Source organism: Panthera tigris, chromosome D2 (assembly GCF_018350195.1).
Source record: "Panthera tigris isolate Pti1 chromosome D2, P.tigris_Pti1_mat1.1, whole genome shotgun sequence".
Lineage (NCBI taxonomy): Eukaryota > Metazoa > Chordata > Mammalia > Carnivora > Felidae > Panthera > Panthera tigris.
In genome coordinates, this window is record NC_056670.1 from 74,924,589 (window position 1) to 74,946,800 (window position 22,212).

The 22,212-nt window shown below is 49.6% G+C and overlaps 1 protein-coding gene across 2 annotated transcripts in view; it reads right to left on the minus strand.

Annotated features, from left to right (window-relative positions):
* The window catches only part of RGS10 (regulator of G protein signaling 10), a 41,472-nt gene extending 19,981 nt beyond the window's left edge, over positions 1–21,491 (minus strand). The window contains exons 1-4 of one of the 2 annotated variants that reach the window (XM_042960126.1): positions 21,372–21,447; positions 15,314–15,504; positions 8,713–8,831; positions 7,368–7,454 (exon numbers count right to left, since the gene is read on the minus strand). In XM_042960126.1, the coding sequence (XP_042816060.1) occupies positions 7,368–7,454; positions 8,713–8,831; positions 15,314–15,320 (213 nt within the window). In that variant the 5' untranslated portion in view covers positions 15,321–15,504; positions 21,372–21,447. Of the gene's footprint in view, positions 1–7,367; positions 7,455–8,712; positions 8,832–15,313; positions 15,505–21,371 lie in introns of both variants that reach the window. The other variant, XM_042960125.1, reaches the window with a different exon arrangement.
* Between the last annotated feature and the right edge of the window lie 721 nt (positions 21,492–22,212).

Here is a 22,212-nt window from a genome sequence, read left to right on the forward strand (position 1 = left end):
AAGAAAGGAAGGAAGGAAAGAAGAAAGGAAGGAAGAGAAGGAGGAAGGAAGAAAGGAAGAAAGAAAAATATTGACTCAGGAAAGCTGCAGAACAGAGGCATGAAGAGGACAAAGATGAGACACCAAACAGTTAAATGGAATTCTACCATAGGCCTACCAGCAAAATCGTCCGAACCCAATGCATTGGAGATACGTATGGTTTGTAAGCATATCAGGCTTGTGGCCACCAGGAAGATACTACGGGGGGCCCCAGTCTAGAGAAAATAAAAGCAGAAAAAAATTCTACAGAAGGATGTGGAAATGAAGTTGAAATCTCCAAAAGAGAAGTAGGAACTAACAGCCAAAGAGATTAAAAAAAAAAAAAAAAAATAGGAGGGGGAAAAAAGATAAAATGAAGGGCTCAGTCCAGGCTGGGGAGAACCATCATTGGGAAAGAGGCCAGAGAAAGTGGAGGGAAAGGAGTCAAAAAGGTAACGATAAACATAATAACACAGCATTCCCCAGAACTGCACACTGCCAGATTGAAAGGCTCCACCAAGCACCCACACGGTAAAGGAACCCCACCCCACCCCCAAGCCTCTGACTGTACAGTTTTAGAATATTGGTGACGGGAGTGCCTGACTGGCTCAGTTGGTGGAGCACGTGACTCTTGATTTCAGGGTTCTGAGTTTGAGCCCCATGTTGGTTGTGGAGATTACTTAACAATAAAATCTTAAAAAAAAAAAAAAAAAAGAATATCAGTGATGAAAAGAACCTATACTATTCCCGAGGAGAGAAAAGCAAAAGAAACCAAACAGGTTACATATAAAATTCTAACTCCTGACAAAAACGGAAGACAAAGGGACAGTGTTTTCGAAGTTCTGAGGGACTTTCAACCTAGAATTCAATGCTGTGTTCTATCACATTATCAGTGAATGGGGAAAGTAGAAAAAAATTCACTCAACCGGATCTATAAATGTCCACCTGTCACGTCCCCTGTCTCAAGAAGCTACTGCTGGCCGTGCTGCACCAGAATGAGGGAGTGACTCAGGATGGAGGAGGGTCTGGGTCCCCGAAGCAGCCGAGGGGCCAGGGGATGCTGGTGGCGGCTGAGGAAGACCCGGGGATGCCTGGGTGGGAGCTGTGGTCAGAAGAGGATGGCCCTGGGTGACCTCCAGCTGCAGAGATAAACCAAGAGGCCCGAGCCCATGCAACACTGTTGAGAAGCGTTTCAGAGGGCTACTGGAGATTATGATGTTTTTCACGTTTATTTATTTTTGAGAGAGAGAGAGAGAGAGCATGAACAGGGGAGGGGCAGAGAGGGGAGGGACAGAACCGGAAGCAGGCTCCAGGCTCTAGGCTCTGAGTTGTCAGCACAGAGCCCCACGCAGGGCTCAAACCCACGAACCGTGAGATCATGACCTGAGCCCTTCGGCTCAGCAGCAGACAAGAAAGAATAGTCTTAACCGTGAAAATACAGTCAACAGCGATGTGAGTGAAAGCTTAGCTATAGCAAGAGGAAGCTGGTAGATAGCATCCAAAAGTGCTGAGTTAGCTCAGAAGGAACAGGGGCACAGGGCAGGCCAACGCCAGACCTCAACCACACCGGGAGCAGCTGAGCTCCGGTCAGACCGGCCCGGACCCAGCCAAGTTCATGCTGAAAGGCACAGCCCGAACCACAGGGAGAATGAAATCTGGGGGGATGCTGTGGGGTAAAGGGAATCAGCCCATCTTACTCCTGAAGGAACATGGGTCACTTTTGAATTTTTATTTAGTTTTTTTTTTTTTAAGTCTGTTTATTTATTTTGAGAGAGAGAGAGCAAGCAAGAGCAGGGGAGGGGAGAGAGAGAGAGGGAGAAAGAGAATCCCAAGCAGGCTCCGTGCTGTCAGCTCGGAGCCCAACTTGGGGCTTGATCCCATCAATCATGAGACCATGACCTGAGCTGAAACCAAGAGCTGGATGCTCAACCGCCCGAGCCAGCCAGGCGTCCCCACTTTTGGATTTTTAAATATTTTTTTTTAATTTTTTTAATGTTTATTTATTTTTGAGAGAAAGAGAGAGACAGAGCATGAACAGGGGAGGGGCAGAGAGAGAGGGAGATACAGAATCTGAAGCAGGCTCCGGGCTCTGAGCTGTCAGCACAGAGCCCGATGCGGGGCTCAAGCTCACGAGCCGTGAGATCATGCCCTGAGCCAAAGTCGGACGCCCAACCGACGGAGCCACCCAGGCGCCCCCAATAATTTCTTTTTTAATAAAGAATATGGCATTTAGCCTTTTAGAAAAACCTTCACTGGTACTTTAAATAAGAAGCTCAAACACTCTGAATCCTGGATCAAATTTTAGTGTTAAATAATATACGATAAAAATCATGAATACCATAGACCCCTTTCCCCATAACCCTGTAATTCTAAAACACTGTAAAAATGCAAGGTATCGGGGCACCCTGGTGGCTCAGTCGGTTAAGTGTCTGACTTCGGCTCAGGTCATGATCTCACAGTCCGTGAGTTCGAGCCCCGCGTCGGGCTCTGTGCTGACAGCTCAGAGCCTGGAGCCTGCTTCAGATTCTGTGTCTCCCTCTCTCTCTGACCCTCCCCCGTTCATGCTCTGTCTCTCTCTGTCTCAAAAATAAATAAACGTTAAAAAAAAAAAAAAAGAAAATTAAAAAAAAAAAATGCAAGGTATCATTATACTTAATTGCCAGTGCAAGTTCCTCTTGGAGCAATGGCTTTTGCAAATCTGTGCAAACCGCCATATCCATCTCAATCTCTGTCACACAGTGAACAAGCCCGGTGTGCACATGCTGCCAGATGAATGAATGAGTGAAGGAATGAAGGAAGGAAGGAAGGAATTCAGGGATACCCAAAGAATGAACACTTGGTTGCAGCTTTTCCTGAAGTTTTATAACTCATAAATGCTCCCTGTTTTTTTTTTTAATTTCTTTTTAATGTTCATTTATTTTTGAGAGAGAGAGAAAGACACAGAGTGTGAGCAGGGGAGGGGCAGAAAGAGGGAGACACAGAACTTGAAGCAGGCTCCAGGCTCTGAGCTGTCAGCACAGAGCCCGACGCGGGGCTCGAACTCACGAACTGCAAGATCATGACCCGAGCCAAAATCGGACGCTTAACGGACTGAGCCACCCAGGCGCCCCAGTGCTGCTTGGTTTTAGAAGACAGACCCATCTCTCATGATAATTCATGGGGAAGAGGCACTTGATAGAAAAATTTCAAGCCATAAAGACATTGGGAAGGGAGAGAAGTGCTTTAAACGCTGCCCGAGTATGAACACCCCAAAAGGTACAACCACCCCAGGAATCCCAAGGAGGGCAGAGGTGTGGGGCGTCACCCTCCCAACTTCCTAAAGCCCAGCATCCCTGCCACACATGCACAGTGTCAAGACCGTCCCGATCTAAGGGGCCTGCCAGGAGGCGAAGCACAGGCCAGGGAAGACAGCGGGAGCACAGCACTGTTCCACTGTTTGGAGTTCTGAGAATACATGTCCGTCCCTAAGGCTGTAACTGCAGTGTGAGGGGAGGGGAGGGGGGTGGGCTCCCATCCCTGGTGGGTCCTCAGGTGCCAGCTGACCTGAGTGGGGAGAACCAGAAGTCCACGCTGCACCAGGCTGCTCTGGGTACTTGGAGACAGTGGGGAGAAAACAGACAACCATCTCAGACCCACAGAGCCTGCATGATAGAGGGACGAGAAGACAGTATCGAAAGGAAATAAAGAAATTATACACACAAGATGCCAAAAAAGTTGGTAAGTGCTCTGGAGAGTTCCAGCTGGATAATCCTAGTAAAAGCATGAAAAAACAAGCCAGCACGGGTCCTATTTAAAATAATGGGGCAGGGGCACCTGGGCGGCTCAGTCACTTGAACGTCCGATTCTTGATTTCGGCTCAGGTCACGATCCTAGGGGCATGAGATCAAGCCCCACATTGGGCTGAACGTGGAGCCTGCTTGGGATTCTCCCTTCCTCTCTTTCTCTCTCCTCCTGCCCCTCACCCCAACTTGTGCTCTCTCTTTCAAAATAAATACACATTAAAAAAAATACATAAAAAGAGGCAAAGTAAGATTCGCATCCATCCTGCCACCACCTTGGCTCACTGTAGAGTCACCCCCTCCACAGACTCCCCGCTGGACCAGATGTGACAAGTCTTGTGAAATTCGCTTGGGCCCACTTCCCACCCTCCACTTTTTAAAATTAGTGATTTAGAGTTTACTCCTGGTTTTACTTCCCCTGTAGCCAGACGCACTAGAGAATACCCAAGCCCTGCAGTCAGAGACCTGGGTCTGCACCAAGCTGGGCAGCCTCGGCGACTTCTGTGTAACCTCCCAAACCACAGCCCACACATCTGGAAGGATGGGGCCAGTCATGAGGCTCAGTGTGATAACCCAGACTGACGACTGAGCCACACGGGCCTCACTGATGCTTCCTCTCCCTCCCTCCCTCCCTCCCTCCCTTCCTTCCTTCCTCCCTTCCTTCCCAACACCATCTGCATTCACTGCCCCAGACCAATCGCCAGGCACGTTCCAGGCTTAAGGACACTAAACCTCCAAGGGGTTTTAGGCTGGGCACCGGGAGAGGGAGTGCGGCGAGGGGCTCCCAGATTCTGGAAGCTCTGTCTGTAGGATGTGGATGTGCAACCCGACACTGGGGGCTTTCCAGTGTCCACCTTGGCCCCAGGCTCTCCAGGTGTGGGCTCCCCTCCCTCCCCAGCCTCACACACAGCAGAACCACCCTGCCCCTCAAGCACCACTGTCCCGCCACCCATTCTTCCTTCGCCCTTCTCGCCAGGCCTTCCTCCTCACATGCTGGCCCCTCTTCCAGGAACACTACCCCCACCCCCAAAGTCCACTTTGGTGTTACCTTCCCCACCGACCCCCACCTGTGCTCCCACAGAACCCACACTTCCCATTTCTCTGCTCAGCACACTTGGCAAGGCTTATTTAACAAGTTGCTTCGCCAATCGATGCCTGTTCCCTAAAGTAGCTCATCTGTCTTGTCCCTGGCTGTCTCTTCACAAGGCCTGGCCCTGAGCGGGCATTCCACAAAGATCAGGTCAACTCGGCTGAACCAAAGGACAGACCAGCCCGGTGTGCAGGGAGAGCAGCTTGGGGGACCTCAGAATGCTGGTCCAAGTCCCAGCTCAGCCGCAGGGGGATCTCAGCCTCCCGATGAGGACAACGTGGCAGGGGGGGCCAGGGGAGAGGGCTGGCTGATCTGTAGGCCCCCCTCACCCTCAACACACAAAGAATACGGCAGAAAAATGAACATCATCTGTTTGCCTGCTTGACTGTCAGCCCGGGTTTTAGACTGAGGCTGGGCAAATCAATTACACGGTGCAGCATTTATGAACAGTGGTCCCTGGGCCCTGTCCTGGATATGGGGCCAAAGGGAAACTGAGTGCTTCTGCCTCCAGGGTGGCATCCTAGCTTTCCAAGGCAGGCCAGGCCATCTGCTCCCTTTTCCCCAGAGGCCATTCACCACCCAGGAGGCTCAGACAAAGTCATCCAAGGAGGAGAAGAAGCCTGAAAGAAGCAAATGCCAAGAGTCCTGCCTGGGAAGGCTTTCTAGGCTGACCTAAGAAATGTGAGCTAAAGAGAACAAATCTTAGCATCCGTCCTTGCCCCCACTGAGAGGAAAGCAGCGGAAAGAAGGCCCCTTTGCTCCATCTTGGGAGAAGTGTGTCTGAGTCAGGAAAAGGCTTTGAATAAACCAGTGATGAACACTTTCCAAGTTGTCGTCTACAAACACATAATGGCTGCCGGCCTCGTGGAGTCCGGCTTTTGGAGACAGAGGCTCAAGACCGGCAGCCCACAGGCTGCATCTGCCCAGGGATGTGTTTCGTTTGGCAGGCAAGGTTTTCCATCTTTTGAAAATCAGTTCCAACATTTATAGAATCGAGTGGTTTCATAAGAATCCGAACGCCCGATTTCTCTGGAAAACCAGGCAGTACCAGGCCGACGAAGGTAGAAGGGGCCTCAGGAAGAAAGGCCCGCTCCTCAGGGTTCTGGGGGCAAGGGTGGGCAAGTGAAGACGTAGGTGGGCAGAACTCGAAGCATGGGGAAGCCCAGAGAGCCACAGACCCCCAAGCGCTCACTGCCAAAGTCAGCTACACTCAGCCGCAGCTGCTGGAGGCAATGCTGGCTGCCCACAGTGGCCCCAGTCCCCACTACTCCCTATAGCCTCACACCAAAAGCCTTGCGGATTCATGTTCCTCACCAGCCCCTGTAGGCATTTAGCTGGGAGCCTCTGAGACATACACAGGCACAGGCTTCACAAACACACCCGATCCACAGGCCTCCTTCCCCATAATCTCCTCCACCTCCCCTCGCACTCAACCTTCAAGGACAGGAAATCCACTGACGTCAGAATTAAAGGCGACCTCCTGCAGAGAGCACACATATACCCAGGAGAACAGTCAGAAACTCTCTCTGCGGGACCCCTGCCAACGGCAGGATGTTTTGTAAAGATACGTTGAATAATTGACAATCTATCTGATTCGAGTACCACTTTTATTGCCACACATCTGCTTAGCGTTTTACTACATCCGTACAAAATGCCAACACGTCCAACTCTGGGGAAGCATCCTCGTAACTTATTCATGAAGAAAAAAACCGTGTGCGATGATGAACTTGAAACGACATAAATTGTCATTTTTGCTTTAAATATTTGTCCGTCTGAACTGCTCCATTCAAAAATTAACACACTTTTTAAAACTATTAATATTTGATCCACCCAAGAGACCTAATCTGAAGCTTCAGTCTTTCCCCAAATCCAGTATGGATCTGATTTCTTTAGGCAATTTCTTTTCTTCTTAAACAATTTTTTAATGTTTATTATTTTTGAGAGAGAGAGCATGTTGTGCGCGCATGTGTGTGCTCGAGTGGGGGAGGGGCAGAGAGAGAGGCAGAATCCGAAGCAGACTCCAGGCTCCGAGCTCTGAGCTGTCAGCACAGAGCCCAACACGGGGCTGGAACTCACGAACCATTAAGATCATGACCTGAGCTGAAGTCGGACACTTAACCGACTGAGCCACCCAGGCAGGCACCCCTCTTTAGGCAATTTCAAAGTCTATTGGAAAGGCAGCTGAACTATTTTTTTTAATTCTTTTTTAACGTTTATTCATTTTTGAGAGACAGAGGGAAACAGAGCGCAGGCAGGGGAGGGGCAGAGAGAGAGTGAGACACAGAATCTGAAGCAGACTCCAGGCTCTGAACTATCAGCACAGAGCCCGACGCACGGTTTGAACCCACGAACCGTGAGATCATGACCTGAGCCAAAGTCAGACGCTTAACTGACTGAGCCACCCAGGCACCCCAAGGCAGCTGAACTTTATAAGGAGAGAAAAAATTATCAAGAATGTGATTACAGACTGGAAGAAATACCTGCTTCTTATCCTGTGTTTTCTTAAAATCTTCACACGCTAGCCAAAATAAAACATTTTCTTCACTGAATTCCTTTTTTAAAAATTCCTGTGGATAAAAAGAAGAAACAACATCAAGCAGTATTCCACTTTAACAACAAACAAACAAACAAACAAACAAACAATGTGTTTCTCTCCAAGGACTGGTTTGGCAAAATTCAACAAATGAGTATGGTGCAGTCACCCTGCGAAAAACTCCATCCTGAAAAACAAAGTGCATGTTTAATGTTAAAGCTAGAATTTCATACGCATTTGAACTTAATGACTTTGACATTGTGAGGAAGAGTAAAAATGAAGCAAGAATCTACTCACTAAGGCTAAGCTGGCAATAAATTACCAAAGAGTAAATTAAAGTGGGAGATATATTAGTTCCTTCCAGACAGTGTTTAAACAAAGTACATTCCTCTAAAATCAGCCCCATTTATTTAAACAAAAGAAAAGAAAACCTATTAAGCATGTCTGAAAATACCACAATGAAAACGATTTTAAGTTGGAGGTGAGTTTTCGCTTGGCAGACGCTGGGGAGTTAGCAGTACACCCTGTTATCCCGCTGTGCGCAGGAAAGCGTCCTCCGTGAGATCCAGACAGGGCTCGCAATGGCCTGGTGTCCGGGAATGGCATAGACCAGCCCGTCACCCCTCCCTCGGCACCAAAACAGGGACCGACAGCATCAGGGCTTGCCCTGACCTGGCCCAAGACTTAAAGACAGGAGTTGGTGGGACTCAGGCAGATACCGGGCATTCTCAGAAGTCACACGCGGGTCTTCTAACACCTGGGGTTTCTGCGAGCCAGAGCAGTTCTTTGTCGGCAGGACTGACACTTCCCATCCATCCACCCTCCTCTCTGGGTTCAACCTCACTTTTCTAGCTGTTGTCCACCCCTCTCACTCTATTAATAATGAGTCCTGGGAATCCCCAATGCACAAGGGAACAAACCTTCACATCAGAGAGACCCAGAACGCCCCCTCCCAGGTGTCACAGAGCTGGAAATTCTTTGTAGATTCTGCCAGCGAGCACGGTACCTTGTCCCCATCACCCCTACCCGCTCCCATCCAGCCAGGTGAAAACCAGAAACAGTCTGTGTATGCCCCTCAGTTCTGGTCCATGGCCATCCAGGAAAGCCATCTCGGCCATGACAACTGAGAAGTCCTTATTCTCAGTGTTAAACAGTGTTTAACATTTTCAGTGTTAAAAAAAAACAAAAAAAAAAAAACAAAAACAAAAAAAAACCATCCTGTGTTTCCCCCACAGACATCTAAACTTCTTCGTGGGTTGCATCAATCCCGGTCAACAATGAAAAAGGCAAACCCTAAATCTTTTCACGCCTTCTGGGTCTTCAAGCAGATTCTCCAGAGAGGCTGCCCATTTGGCTGTGCTCTTGGGGTTCTGGTGGCTGCTGCTGGGACTCCCATCACTGCTGTGGATGTCTGCAAAGCAAAGTTCAGGATGTGTTTGTGGCTCAAAGATACTTTCATTTTAAAATATCTGCATATAATGGTCATCAAAATCATCATCATCAACAACATCATCATCATCAAATATATATTATGTGCCACGATAATTATATTCTAGGCACTTAACCCAGGGAAATCATTCCAGTCCTGATAATGACCTTATGAAGTAGGCACTGTCATTTTCTCCATGTTACAGGTTAGGGAAACTGAGGCTCAGAGCAATGACAAAAGGGCCTTGCCATTTTCTACCACTCTCCATCCATCCTTCCTCCATCCACATGACCACTGGCCAACCCTCAGGCAGCCCTCAAGTCTCATTCAAGCCATCTTCCCAGGGACCCCGACTCAATGGCTACTCCTTCCCCATCACACTTTGTGCACAGTCTTGTAATTATCGTGCTGTGTTGTGATTATTTGTACGACTGACTCAATCGTCTGAAAGCTTCTGTAGATCTTTACCTTGAATCTGCAACATGTGGCTCATTGCCTGGCACATAAATAAAAGTATGTACCAGGGCTGGGATGGAGTGGGAAAAGGGAGCACTGGCTGCAGGTGCAAAATATCAGGGGGTTGCCCCCCCCCAAAAAAAAAAAACCTCAGGCATGAACATAAATGGTATTTTCATGCATGATTTTGAAAAATCAAAATTAATGGAAAGAATTCCATCATGAGCAAAATATCAAAATTTTAAATAAAGACAGGATGGGTATTACTGATTTTTCGTTTTGCCTCAGGCTCCAATATGGCTCAGCATCACACTGTTCCTCTGTGTGTAGACTGAATGAATGAATGACTGTCTGCACCTGCACATCTGATGCATTCTCTTCCTCAAGACACCTGCAAAGTCCCTTGACTGAAGGAAAGGGGACAGGGGACCTCCAGCTAACACACTGTGGCTACTCGCCTGAGAGGAAGTGACAGCACAAACATGCCTCGTTCTCCAGAATTTGGCCCCTTCCTGGAGTCAAGGAAAAACCATGGAATGCCACTTCGGGTGGGCCCAGGTTCCAAACCCAGTTCGGCCAATTCAAACTGTGTGGTAAGGGGCAACATTCTGTGTAGAAGGTAAAGATAATCCTCCTATCTCTCCCATTATCCAAGGACTAAAAGAGGAAGCACACCAGCCATCTAGAAGCTCACACTGCACTCTCAACAAACGTTAGTTCCTCTCTCCTCTTCCCTAAAATAATGATCTATCAAGTGAACTATTTTTATACCTAATATTTTTTTCTCCATTGCCTTTTTGTTTTCAAAGTAGAAACATGTTTCTATAAAGAAAAGTTTGAACGTAGGAGAAAATAAGCTTTTAACTAAAAAATCGGCAAAGCAAACGATTCGAAAAGGATAAATGAAAAAAAGTCTTATGAATATTAATTGCTGCAAATAGCCAGGATGCCATACAGTTTAAAATGTTTTTGCTTTTGTTGTTGTTGTTTTTTTTTTAATGTTTATTTATTTATTTTGAGAAAGAGAGAGACAGAGAGCGCACAAGCAGGGGAGGGACAGAGAGAGAGGGAGACACATCTGAAGCAGGCCCCAGGTTCCAAGTTGTCAGCACAGAGCCTGAGGCGGGGCTCGAACTCACGGAGCTGTGAAATCATGACCTGAACGGAAGCTGGATGCTTAACCAACTGAGCCACCCAGGTGCCCCTCAAATATTTTTGGAGGGAAGTCATATCATGATACATTGCACTTAATAGTAACTCAGCTCCCATGATCTTTCATATTCTATTGGGGATCAACACACGTGTTAATTTCTCAAGCAACTGAGACCGTCTCCCAGCATCTGGGAAAACTACCTGGATTTATTTTATTTATTTATTTTTAAAGTTTATTTTTATTTATTTTAAGAGACAGAGAGCAAACAGGGGAAGGCGGGGTGGGGGGGGGTGGGGGGGGGGGACAGACCCCAAGCAGGCTTCTCACTGTCAGTGCAGAGCCTGATGCAGGGCTTGAACTCACAAACTGTGAGATCATAACCTGAGCCGAAATCAAGAGTCAGATGCTTAACGACTAAGCCACCCAGGCGCCCAACCACCTGGATTTTAGACATTCACTGGCTGACTCCGGCTGAACAAAACAGAAGCCAGAAACCCCAGCTGGGCGCTGTGTTTCAATACGCATTGGTGACGGAGCACATAAGAGAATTATTTGGGACAAATCTACTCCTCTAATCGCGAAGCAAACTCACTCGAACACATCACAAATGGACCCGACGCTTCTCTAAAGTGAATCTTCAGTTCGTGGATATTAAATTAGTCCCCCGCTCTCTTTGCAAATGCTAGAATGGCAAGCATCTAAACACCGAGTTTCTTCCCCACAAAGTATAAATCAAGTTAAAAGGTCATTATTATAAGAAAGTTCTGCAAGAGGGTTCATTGTGCCAAGCATTTCACCAATTTACGGTCCTGTCCTTGAATACAGCTTGACAATTTACTCCATTTCCTCAGCAGACCTTCTCTTAAGTAAATAAATGCAGAGACACAAGTGGGCTATTCCGGGAACAGTCTTAGGCAGCCACAAATTCCTCTCCGTGTCGCAGAACACCTACTTTGCCCATAAGTTTTCAACCTAGGTCTGAAAGGATTCCAAGACTCCTGGCATTCTTTTCAATAATAAACCAAACCACCCTTGGGCTTTCGCTGCCACACTGTCTTGAAAATAAATACACTTGGTGGATTGTCACGTAGCCAAAAGAGTTAACCAGATTGTCTGGTTAACTGAGAGATAGGATATCTGGCCCCACCATGAGATAATTGTACCTCCCCTACCCTTTATTTCATACTCTAATCGTTTGGCATGTTAGGCTTCTGTGCCAGCTTTCACTCGAACAAAAAGTCTTAGAATTCAATGCCTACTAGTCTGGTCTAGTCCCCTTATTTTCCTTACTGGGAAATAAAGGTTCAGGGGGTAAAATGAACTGAACTCCTTGATGGAACCAGTATTGGGACTTACGTGTGAAGGCGACTGTCCCTATAAGGACCACCTCCACAGAACCCCAGACTGCTCCAGAACCCGGGGACTTTGCAAAATAAGTGGCCCTTCCTCTCAGTTCTCTGTGGGGCTACCACTTCCGTGCCACCAAGAGTAAAGGAATACATCTCCCACGACACTGTTACAGAAGGGCACAGAATTTCCAGAGCTGGCTCAGAAAGGACACCAAGATATAGCTCACTACTCTCCTTGGCCGTGGTTACTAGTGTCTGGGTTTGCTGCCCTGGACAGAGACAAAATCCGGGGCACCCGGGGAGCTCAGTCAGTTAAGTGTCAGACTTCAGCTCAGGTCATGATCTCAAGATTCGTGGGTTTGAGCCCCTCATGGGCTCTGTGCTGACAGCTCGGAGCCTGGAGCCTGCTTCGGATTCTGTGCGTCTCCCTCTCTCTCTCTCTGCCCCTCCCCAACTCGTGCTGTCTCTCTCTCTGTCTCTCTGTCTCTCTCTCAAAAATAAACACACACTATGAAAACCAATTTGACAATAAATTATATTTTTAAAAAACAACAAAAAAGAAAAAAATAATAAACATGCATTAAAAAACAAACAAACAAACAAGTTCCTTCTTGCCTTTCTGCCCACCTTCTGCCCCAACCATCCTGACCATAGGAATCTTCTACCCACACTCTGTCTGCCATGTTTTCTCACTTTCCCCAGAAATATTGGTTTGAATTTTTCCAAGACTTCCTGATTGTCTTTCAAAAGCCTGATGAAGGCTTCTGGCTACGCCTGTTTTTCTTAATCCTTCTTGATTGGTAGCAACATGCATAGATAGCTCTGGAGAGAGCAGCATTTGCACACTCCATTCATTTAATGATGTATCTCTTTTCCGAGTCATTATCCTGACCTCCAGCGAGACTGAGCAGAGGCCCGCCCCATTTGGTACTACTCTAGAGATTGCCCCTTAACTCGGGGTATTTCTACTCAGGGTCCCCTGCTCAGGAGACTTTCACTACAAGTTCACCTTCAATGTAACAATCAGTCCAATAATTATAAGAAAAAGAAATAACCTCTCTCCATAGCAAGCAGGTTTACATCTGAACTTAAGAATAAAACAAAATCAAGAGTTCCCAGCTTCTCAACTCCCGGCACTTGGAGCCATAAAGGTGTAATATTCCCCTTTGCTTTTTCATTGACAAAAGTTGCCGGTTGCGGTGGATTACACAAGAAAGCAAGCTTGGAATGCACAGGTGGGAAAAAACAGTCAAACATATTTTTCTAGCAGCTTTAAGATCACTCAAGCTAGTAATGAATTACCGCTGATAACATTTGTTTGTTTCAATTTTGTCCAGATCTGTTTATCTTTTCTTATTGTTTTTAGTTCACCTATAAAACATTTTCGCAATGGAAAAAAATTTTTTTAAATTTTTTAAGCTTATTTATTTTTAGAAAGAGAGACAGAGAGCAAGAAGGGGAGGGACAGAGAGAGGGAGAGAGAGAGAATCCCAAGTAGGCTCCAGGCCGTCAGTGTGGGGCTTGAACTCACAAACCGTGAGATCATGACCTGAGCTGAAATCAAGGGTCAGACACTTTACCGACTGGGCCACCCAGGCACCCCTGGAAAAAAATTTTTTTAATCTCCTGGGCTCTTTAAAGCATTTCAGATCGGGGCGCCTGGGCGGTTCAGTCAGTTGAGCATCCGGCTTCTGCTCAGGTCACGATCTCACAGTTCGTGGGTTCAAGCCCTGCATCAGGCTCTTTGCTGACAGCTCAGAGCCTGGAGCCTGCTTCGGATTCTGTATCTCCCTCTCTCTCTGCCCCTCCCCTGCTCGCTCTCTGTCTCTTAAAAAAAAAAAAAAAAAAAAAAAAAAAAAAAGTTAAAGCATTTTAAATCAAATTTTTCTAGGCATAATACTTATTTGTCAATACATTGATCTTCACACTAATCCATCATCAGCTAATAACAACAGTGAACACTTATAAATTGCTTATAGGGCGCTGGGTACTGTTCCAAGCTTTTTCTGTGAGTTAAATCATCCACTTCTCACAAGGACCCTGTGGTGTGATTGATATTATCCCCACTTCACAGATGAGGAAACACAGATGAAGCGTGGTAACTTACAAGGGTCACCCAGCTAGGAAAGGGGCGGGGGGTGGGGGTGTCAGGGTCCAAGCACGACCTTCACCATGAGACTCGAGTGCCATTTTTAGTTTTGACATCTGCCGGTCCTCACACTCACCAAGGCCAGAACATAGCAGCCTTGAAGAGAAAGATACCATCTGCACCGCGGGGAAAGCCTGAGAAAACTGAGAAGGAATTCTACGTAGACAAAAACCCACACGAGACCGGGCCAGCATCATCTAACACTCAAACACAGTGTCCATACACTCTCCATTTACATTTATGCGGTTCTATGTGGTTTCTGGCTTCAGTAAAAGCCAGTATTTCAAAGATACAGATGGCGGAGGCTGGTTGCTTGCCGCGTATTTCGTAATGCATTATTTATAGATGCTATGATGTCATATCTATCAGGGGCTTTCGCCAGACATTAACTCCTTGGAAATCCATACTCAAAAGGCATCCGTAACACTCATCGAAACTGAATGCTTGCAGCCTGGATTCCTGCTATTAGTCTGCAGGAAGGTCTGGGTAATTATCCTGCCTAGACAGTTTTCCCAGTCAAATAATGTTCTAATAAGATCTCAATACCAACTTCCTCAAAGCAGAGTCAACGTCCAACATCAAAGAGTCTCTCCTAAGTACCCCCCAAAACTTACAGCATCATTAAAGAAAACAAGCCAAATATTCAAGCCTAGGAAGAGGCAGAAACGTTCACTCCAAAATTCTAAAGTGGTTTGGTACAACACACACACACACACACACACACACACACTCACACTCACACGCCATACTCCCATAAATATTCAAGGAAAGTGCACCCCCAAGAAGCTTATTTAAAACTTCATATCAACTATGCCACATCAAACATATTACATTAAAAAAAAAAAAAAAGACTTTTTCTTTTTTCCAAACTTAGAAGCAGAGAATCAGTTTGTTACAACTGGTGATCTATGTAAGGCTCCAGAGAAACTGGGTCATGGAAACACTCTATCTAAATATTACTTAAGTGTTTTTCGGCTCCAGTATCTAACTTCTGAGAATAACTATCCTTCAAGCATGCAATTCCCTTGGTGCGGAGGTCTGCATGAATGGCAATTAGCAGAATATAATAACAAAAATGAAAAAGCTTAAAAATAATCCTACTAATAGCAAGCATCAAAGACCAGAGAGGGTGACAGGGCTGCAGAGGGTTGGCTGGGCTCAGAAAAGGCATCATGGCGTTTTTCACGTGAAGCCAGAGACCTCAGAGAAAGCTGACTGCTCAGGCAGTGCCTCCAAAGGTCACCTGTGCACCTGTGCCTGCACTCCTCGCTCCCCCCAGCCCCTGCCCTGCCCCGCTGTCACCCGGGCAACACACAAGCTGAGGTCATCGCCAAAGGAGGTGGGGGTCACTCCTTACATTCCATGCTCCAGGGTCCACTTGAGGAGCTTCACACAGCCCAAAAACCCACTGCCTTCTCAGAGACGCTTCGTGGGAGACAGGCCAGGGGGCTGCGGGTCTCCTGAACACCCTTGGGTCTGGAGGAAAAACAAGCCTCCACATCCTCTTTTGAGTGGACTAAACAACAGATGGCCACTGGTTTCCAGTTTCTACCAGAGGGAAGGAAATAAGAACGCCAGACTGTTATTTGTAGACTCCCTAGAATCTTCACTTTCTAGGCAAAGACCCAGAAAAAATAAAATTACCCGGGAGCCCTATCCTGGGGGTGAAAATGAAGACCCTGTCATTATTTTCTTCACTTCCCAGAAGCCCCTGTGCTTCCCCTGGGGGCCTGACAGTCATGCATAAATGTGCCCTCACTACCCCCCCCCCCCGCCCTCCCCCGCCCCCTCTGCCCCCGGCCCCTATCGAGAGGCAAGTAAATGACATCCCCCCCTCCAGGATCAGAGAGACTGTGCATTTCTTGAGTAAGAGCTGCGTCGTCCTCAGGGTCAGCAGTGCCTGGCGCTCATGGTCATGTTTACATTGATGAACGTTTTCTGATAGATTGGGGGCGAGACAGTGAGGATGACAGCTGTAAAAATAGCTGCTTGACTGAGCACTTACTATATCCTGTCTCAACTTCCCAGTGACCCGTAGAAGTCGGGCTCATCTTTGGCCCATTTTACAGAGAAGGAAACAGAGGCACAACGAGGTTCAATAAACCGGCTCCAAGGAGCAAGCGAAGAAGGAGACGAGGTAGGATTCAACCCCAAGTTGGCATCAGAGCCTAGAAAGGGAAGGGCCGTGACAGACACAAGAAGTGAAAGACGGGGCCCTCTTTCTCACGGAACTTAAAATTAATTGAGAAGGTGAGACCAGGAGTTCCCAGATGGCCGTCCGCCCACAATGCCACAGGCTGGCACGGAGTTTATTTCACTGGTTCGTGAAGAAATGAGAATAAGGATAAGGAAATATTTACCAAGTGAGCTGTCTTGATGCAGTAAGGACAGCCCTGGGTTATTCTTAGGAAAGAGATCATTATTTACATAGTACAAAATTCAAAAGGCCGAAGAGGGAGCACAGTAGAACAGGGCTTCCTCTCAGCTCTGTCCCTTGACTACCCAGGGCCTCTCCCTAGATGCAACAACTTCTAGAAGATTCCTGAGTATCAGGACATTTCTTTTTAAAGTTTATTTATGTATGTAAGTATGCATGTATGTATATATGTATGTATGTATGTATTATGAGAGAGACAAAGAGAGTGTGAGCAGGGGAGGGGCAGAGAGAGAGAGGAGATGGAGAATCCCAAGCAGGCCCCATGCAATCAGTGCACACAGCCCAACGCAGGGCTCGAACCTATGAACCGTGAGATCATGACCTGAACCGAAATCAAGAGTCGGATGCTCACCGGACTGAGTCACCCAGGCGTCCCCAGGACATTTCTTTACACAAGATTATATCTTTACTATTCAGGGTGTTAAAATGCCCTTTTGTTCATGGGATGATAAAGATGGCTGATGATGGCTTTGTTTATAATGTCCTGACTGGAGAAAGGAAGAAGGGAGACAGGAAAGAAAATTTAGCAGCTCCCCATTACGTATATATACACGTATATATATATATATATACGTATATATATATATACACACACATATATATGTATACGTATATATATATATACGTGTATATATATATATACATATTTCAGCTCTAAATATATATTTTTTAATGTTTACTTATTTTTGAGAGAGAGAGAGAGAGTGTGAGCAGGGGAGGGGTAGAGAGAGGGAGACACAGGATCCGAAGCAGGCTCCAGGCTTCAAACTGTCAGCACAGAGCCCGATGCAGGGCTCGAACTCATGAACTATAAGATCATGACCTGAGCCCGAGTCGGATGCTTAACCGACGGAGCCACCCAGGCGCCCCACCCCAAATATATTTGAACAAAATGACCAAGTGGATCCTGAGCGAGGCCATGCAGATAGCTCTGGACTTGGGTCAGGGAGCTGAGTTCTCTGGTCTGTCCCCTCCTAAATGGTCTGCTCCTGTCAAGTCCCTGCCCCTTGGTGGCCTCTGCAGCTGTCCAGGAAAAGACAAAGTGGACAGGCTGCATTTCGGGGGCAGAGGGAGGGAGGCATGAGGCTGGAGAGAGCGGCAGGGAGCAGGGAGACCCAGCTTTGGGAGAAGACGTAGGACAGAGGACACCCTCGGGAAGCAAAGGGGCAGAAGTGGGAATGCCCAGCCGCCCAAGGGCACAGCAAGAACGGGGAAACGGGGCCAGGAGAGAAGGAGGGCCAGATGAGGGGTCCCTGAGCACAGCGCAGAGGGGGCAGCACAGCTGACCCAAGGGCACTCGGCGAGGCCTGGAGGGATGCGAACTGGCTTAGAAGGGAAATGAGTCCCCGGGAGCCTGCGTGGGGCTGTTTCCTCCCAGTGGACGCCTCCTGACAGCTCTTATCAGGGAGCTGCTGCTGTCGCCTGCCCAGGCCCCCTCCACCCCCACCGTCCCTCCTGGGGCCTGCTGCAGTGGAGAGCTATCTGAGGGAAGCAGAAGATACCAAGGAGAGTAAATTTAGTACAATTTAAACAGCAAGCTTCCGAGCCCAGCGCCTGAGGCGGAGGGCATTACTCAAGCCCAGCGGGGGAAGTGGCTCAGTTCATCCAGGAAGTCCCAGGAAATGGCCCCCCCAGGCACCTGCTTAGGTTCCCCAAATGCCTAACAGTGACAAAAGGAGACATCCGTCCCACACAAAGTCAATGAAGGCATAAAAAAAAAAAAAAAAAAAAAAAAAAGAGCATCATTAGCACCTGACCCCCACCGTCTACAGGCTGCTCTTCGCGGCATTCAGAGCTGGCGCTGACCACGTGGCTGACCACACTGGTTTAAATCAACACCCCTTCCGCGGCCCAGCCCTGCCACTCTGTCCTTGCGCTGCTCTCCCTGAACCCACAGTCCTGGGCCAGTGATGTTCTGCAGGGAAAGTTTCCCTGGGGGGCCAAGACTGCCCAGCTGCTGGGTTGTTAAAACAAAGACATTAAATTGCGATGCTGTCACCTCTAAGTGAAAACTTAAGCCCAGCAATAAATCTGAAACTGGTCCCAAGGGTTTAACGGGATCATGTACAACAGGCCCCCTGCCCTGGGGAGGGCCATGGTCTGCCCGGCAGGGTGGGGATTCCCTCAACGGGTCACCCCTCAATCTGCTGGCCGACGGAAGGCTGTGGCTTTGGCTTTGCTTTTCAGGTGAGTAGCGTCAGTTACCATCAACAGCGTAAGTGGTTGTGAGGGGCAAAGGGTGGTCAGAGTCCCTCAAGGGGTCCTTGCACTTCAGTGGCATCAGAATCACTGGGGGCACTGGTTGAAAATGCAGCCTCCTCTCCCTCCCACCTTGGGTCCCCAAGACTGAACCAGTGGGCCCAGGGTGTGGCCTGGGAAGCTGCATTTTATCGATGCCCTCCCCACCCCCAGGTGGCTCACGAACACACTTTGAGAAATCTCAGAAAGCAGAATAAGGAACAGCATTTTGAGCCTCGGAATTAGGGGTTAGGAACTCCAAATCCTCAGCTTGAAGAGCCTGTCTCCAATGCGGTTTTGCTGAAAAGCAGGAAAAGTCTACAGTAGAAGGTTCTGGGAGGCAGGAGTGTAGCCGGGTCCATATTAGGGGTCTGCAGGAGTGGATCCAGCACTTGTGGGGCTGGAAGCTTATACAATTTGGAGAGCCACTTTAGAAAAAGCAATTCAAAATGACCAAATAAAAATGTTGCACAGGGTCTCGTGGATCACTCGGCTGGCTTCCCGGTACCTCCACCCCAGGCCCACAGTCCCCCCTTCTCACTTGACTCCTTCTTTTCTCACTGCTGGATGGTGATGCCCAAATGGCAGGGCCTCATTTGCCCTTTCCCATCAGTGGGGCATACTTTCAACCTAAAAATCCTAAGGACATTGGGCTCTCAGATCAGGCATCAAATACCCATCCATGATGCTTAGCTACTAATCTTTGTATTTGTGGCCGAACCCTATTTCATAAGGCTGAAAAGTTGCCGCCCTAAAAGAGGTACACTCCACTGGTATCCCTAAAACCGCCCCAGTCTTTCTGGAGTGAACCTACACACATACAACACCCTCTCCCCAAAACCATGTATGCCCCCAAATGAGAGCAAAGCAATGAATAACTCAGGCAGAGAAGTTCAGAGCAGCTCTGTTTATCATAGGAAAGGGGGAAGCTAACCATTATTATTCATTTATTACGTGCCAGGCAATGCACTGGGGACTTCATATGTTTTAGTGTGTTTGATCCCACAACTCTATGAAACCCACTTTACAGGTGGGAAAACAGACACAGAGGTGTGCTAGTAAACCAGCTCTCCTGCGGGGGGAGGGGAAGCTTGATTTTTAACATTTGTCGATTTCCATGGTATAAATACCCACCAACAGCCAATTTCAAGCTATCCATGACTTAGCAGCCAGTTCTCAGATTTCCCGATAATTTAGCAATTGGCTCAGAGGTCAAGTAACTTGCCCAAGATCACTAAATGATAGAGTCAGGGCGGGAACCAGGAGTTTAACTCCAGAGTCCAGGCTCTGACTACCACTCCCCAGGCCTGTGAATACTCAACAACAGGGATTGGCTGAAATGAACCCCCACAAAGGAATCCTTTGACCCTCAGACAACACGGCAAGATTTACGTGACCACTAACACTAATACAAGCTCTTTACCATGACCCTACGAAGTCCTACTTTATAAGGATTGTCCTATTAACGCAATGATTTGCATAATGGACGGGAAACCAGCTCCATGTAAGCGCTCAAAGAGGGATAGCTATTTTATTCCCATTTTGCAGATCCTTATCTGCACAGACACAAAGTTTCCACAGCAGTGGAGGTGGGATTTGGTCCCAGCCTGTCTGGTCCCAGTTCATCCTCTTAACTGCAATGTCCCTCATAAAATATGATAGTCAGTGAGAAGAGGACACGGACCAACCAGCACAGACTCTTAGCACCATGAAGAAGTCAGTTTGGGAGTGGAACACTGCAGAAAAGCCTCCCAACTCCAGAATCAGGCAAACCTGGGTTTCAGCTTCTCCATCGCCTCCTAAGTGTGACTTGGGGCGAGTTACCTAACGACTCTTGGCTTCCGTTCCCTCCTCTGGAACGTGGCCAATACCAGGAGACAGTACCTGTCTCATGAGGTCGTCCTACGGGTGGAGACACAACACAGAACTGGGTGAACAGAGACCCGGGCCCACATGACGAGCTCAGAGGGGCACAGCTATTATTCTGCACAAAAACGGTAAGATGGTTGGAATCAAAGGCATGGTCCCGTCTCCACCGTGGATTCTTTGTCCTATCAAATTGCTCCGAATTGTGGCTCAGGCTGGTCCGTTGGGACAGCCAAGCCCAGTGCACGGTAATGTCAGCGCTCCCCGGCGCCAACTACAGATGTGCATTCTCCACCCTGCTGTTCACCCTCCTCGGCGCGCCCACATTTGGGCTCCGCAGCGCAGAACTGAAGGCGCCGGGCAGCCCAGGCCCCGCTGCCAGTCCGGTGCCCCGGGGTCCGGTCGTGCCTCCTCTGGGCGCCGCGCGGGCATCATTCGCAACGACGCCCGCAGCGGACAGAGAGGCAGAGAACTCCAGGGGAGAAGGGCCCCGCGCGACGTTCTGCTTTCGGATCTAGAGCCCACACTCCCTCCAAAGTTTCGGGTGTTTGGGATCTCCTTTCTCCTCGCAGACCATCACTAAAAAGAAAACTGCTGTTGTTCCCCCTTTTGTCCAAACTTCCTCCCCGCAGCGCCTCTCGGGGGGGGGGGGGGGGGGGACTTTGCGCTCCCGCAGCGGCGGCGGCCGCAGGGACGCTGGAAGGAGCGAGGAGAAGTGGCGCGGTCCGCGGCGACTGTCGTCGGGTGGCATCGCCAAGCCGCGCCCGAACACAGGAGGGAGGGAAGGATGCCCGGGACCCCGGGCGGGCAGCGGCGGCCGAGGCGGCTCCTCGGAGGCCCCGAACCCCAGCCCGCCGGCCCGGGAGCCGCTTACCTGACGGCGGCCGCTTCCTGCTGAGCCGGCTCACGGCGCGGTTAAACATCGCCGCGGTCGCCCGGGGAGGAAGGAGGAGCGGCCGGGCGGCGCGGCGGCTGAGCCTGAGGACGGAGGGGAGGTGGAGGCCGAGGAGGAGGAGGAGCCGGCTCGGCACCGCCCCGGCGCGCCCGCCCCCGCCCCGCCGCCCTCCTCCCAGCCAGGCGCCGCGTGGCGCGCTCGGTGCGCCCTGCCCGCCCGCCCCGGTGGGGGCCCCGCGGTCCCGCCTCGGGGTCCCGGGCGGGCCAGGGCCGCCCCCGGGCGATCAAACGCCGGGACCCGACCCCGTGCCCGGGGTGGGGCTCACTGCCCCGGAGGGAGCCCGCGCCGCCCGTGGCTTAGGAGCTCTCTCCTGGCGCCCGTGCGCCCCGGGGCCCCCCGCCGCCCAGCGGAGCTCGCCGAAGAGGTCGCCCCGGGCCCCGCCCCGCCCGCCTCGCGACTCCGCGTCCAAACCGGTCTCCCGCCCTCTTCCTGCAGCCGCGGGAAACGGGCACGGCGCCGCCGGCGCACAGCGCTCCGCGGCTCCGCGCGCCTTGGCCGGGCGGTAGTCGGGGGTCCCCTCTCGCTACACGGACCCGGAAGCCTCGGCTTCACGGTTCTGCAAAACCCGGGCGCGGCCCACGGCCTTCGCCTTCTCGCCCCCGGGATCCAGGTTCCCCGAGGGCCCGGGCCTGCCCGCCCCGCGACTCCGCGGGTGCCGGGCCCTCCCACGGCCGCGAAGCCGGTGGCGCGTCGCCAGGGTCCCGGCCGCCGGGCCGCGCGCTCAGCGAGCCCAGCCGAGCTGCGCGGCGCGGGCGCCGGA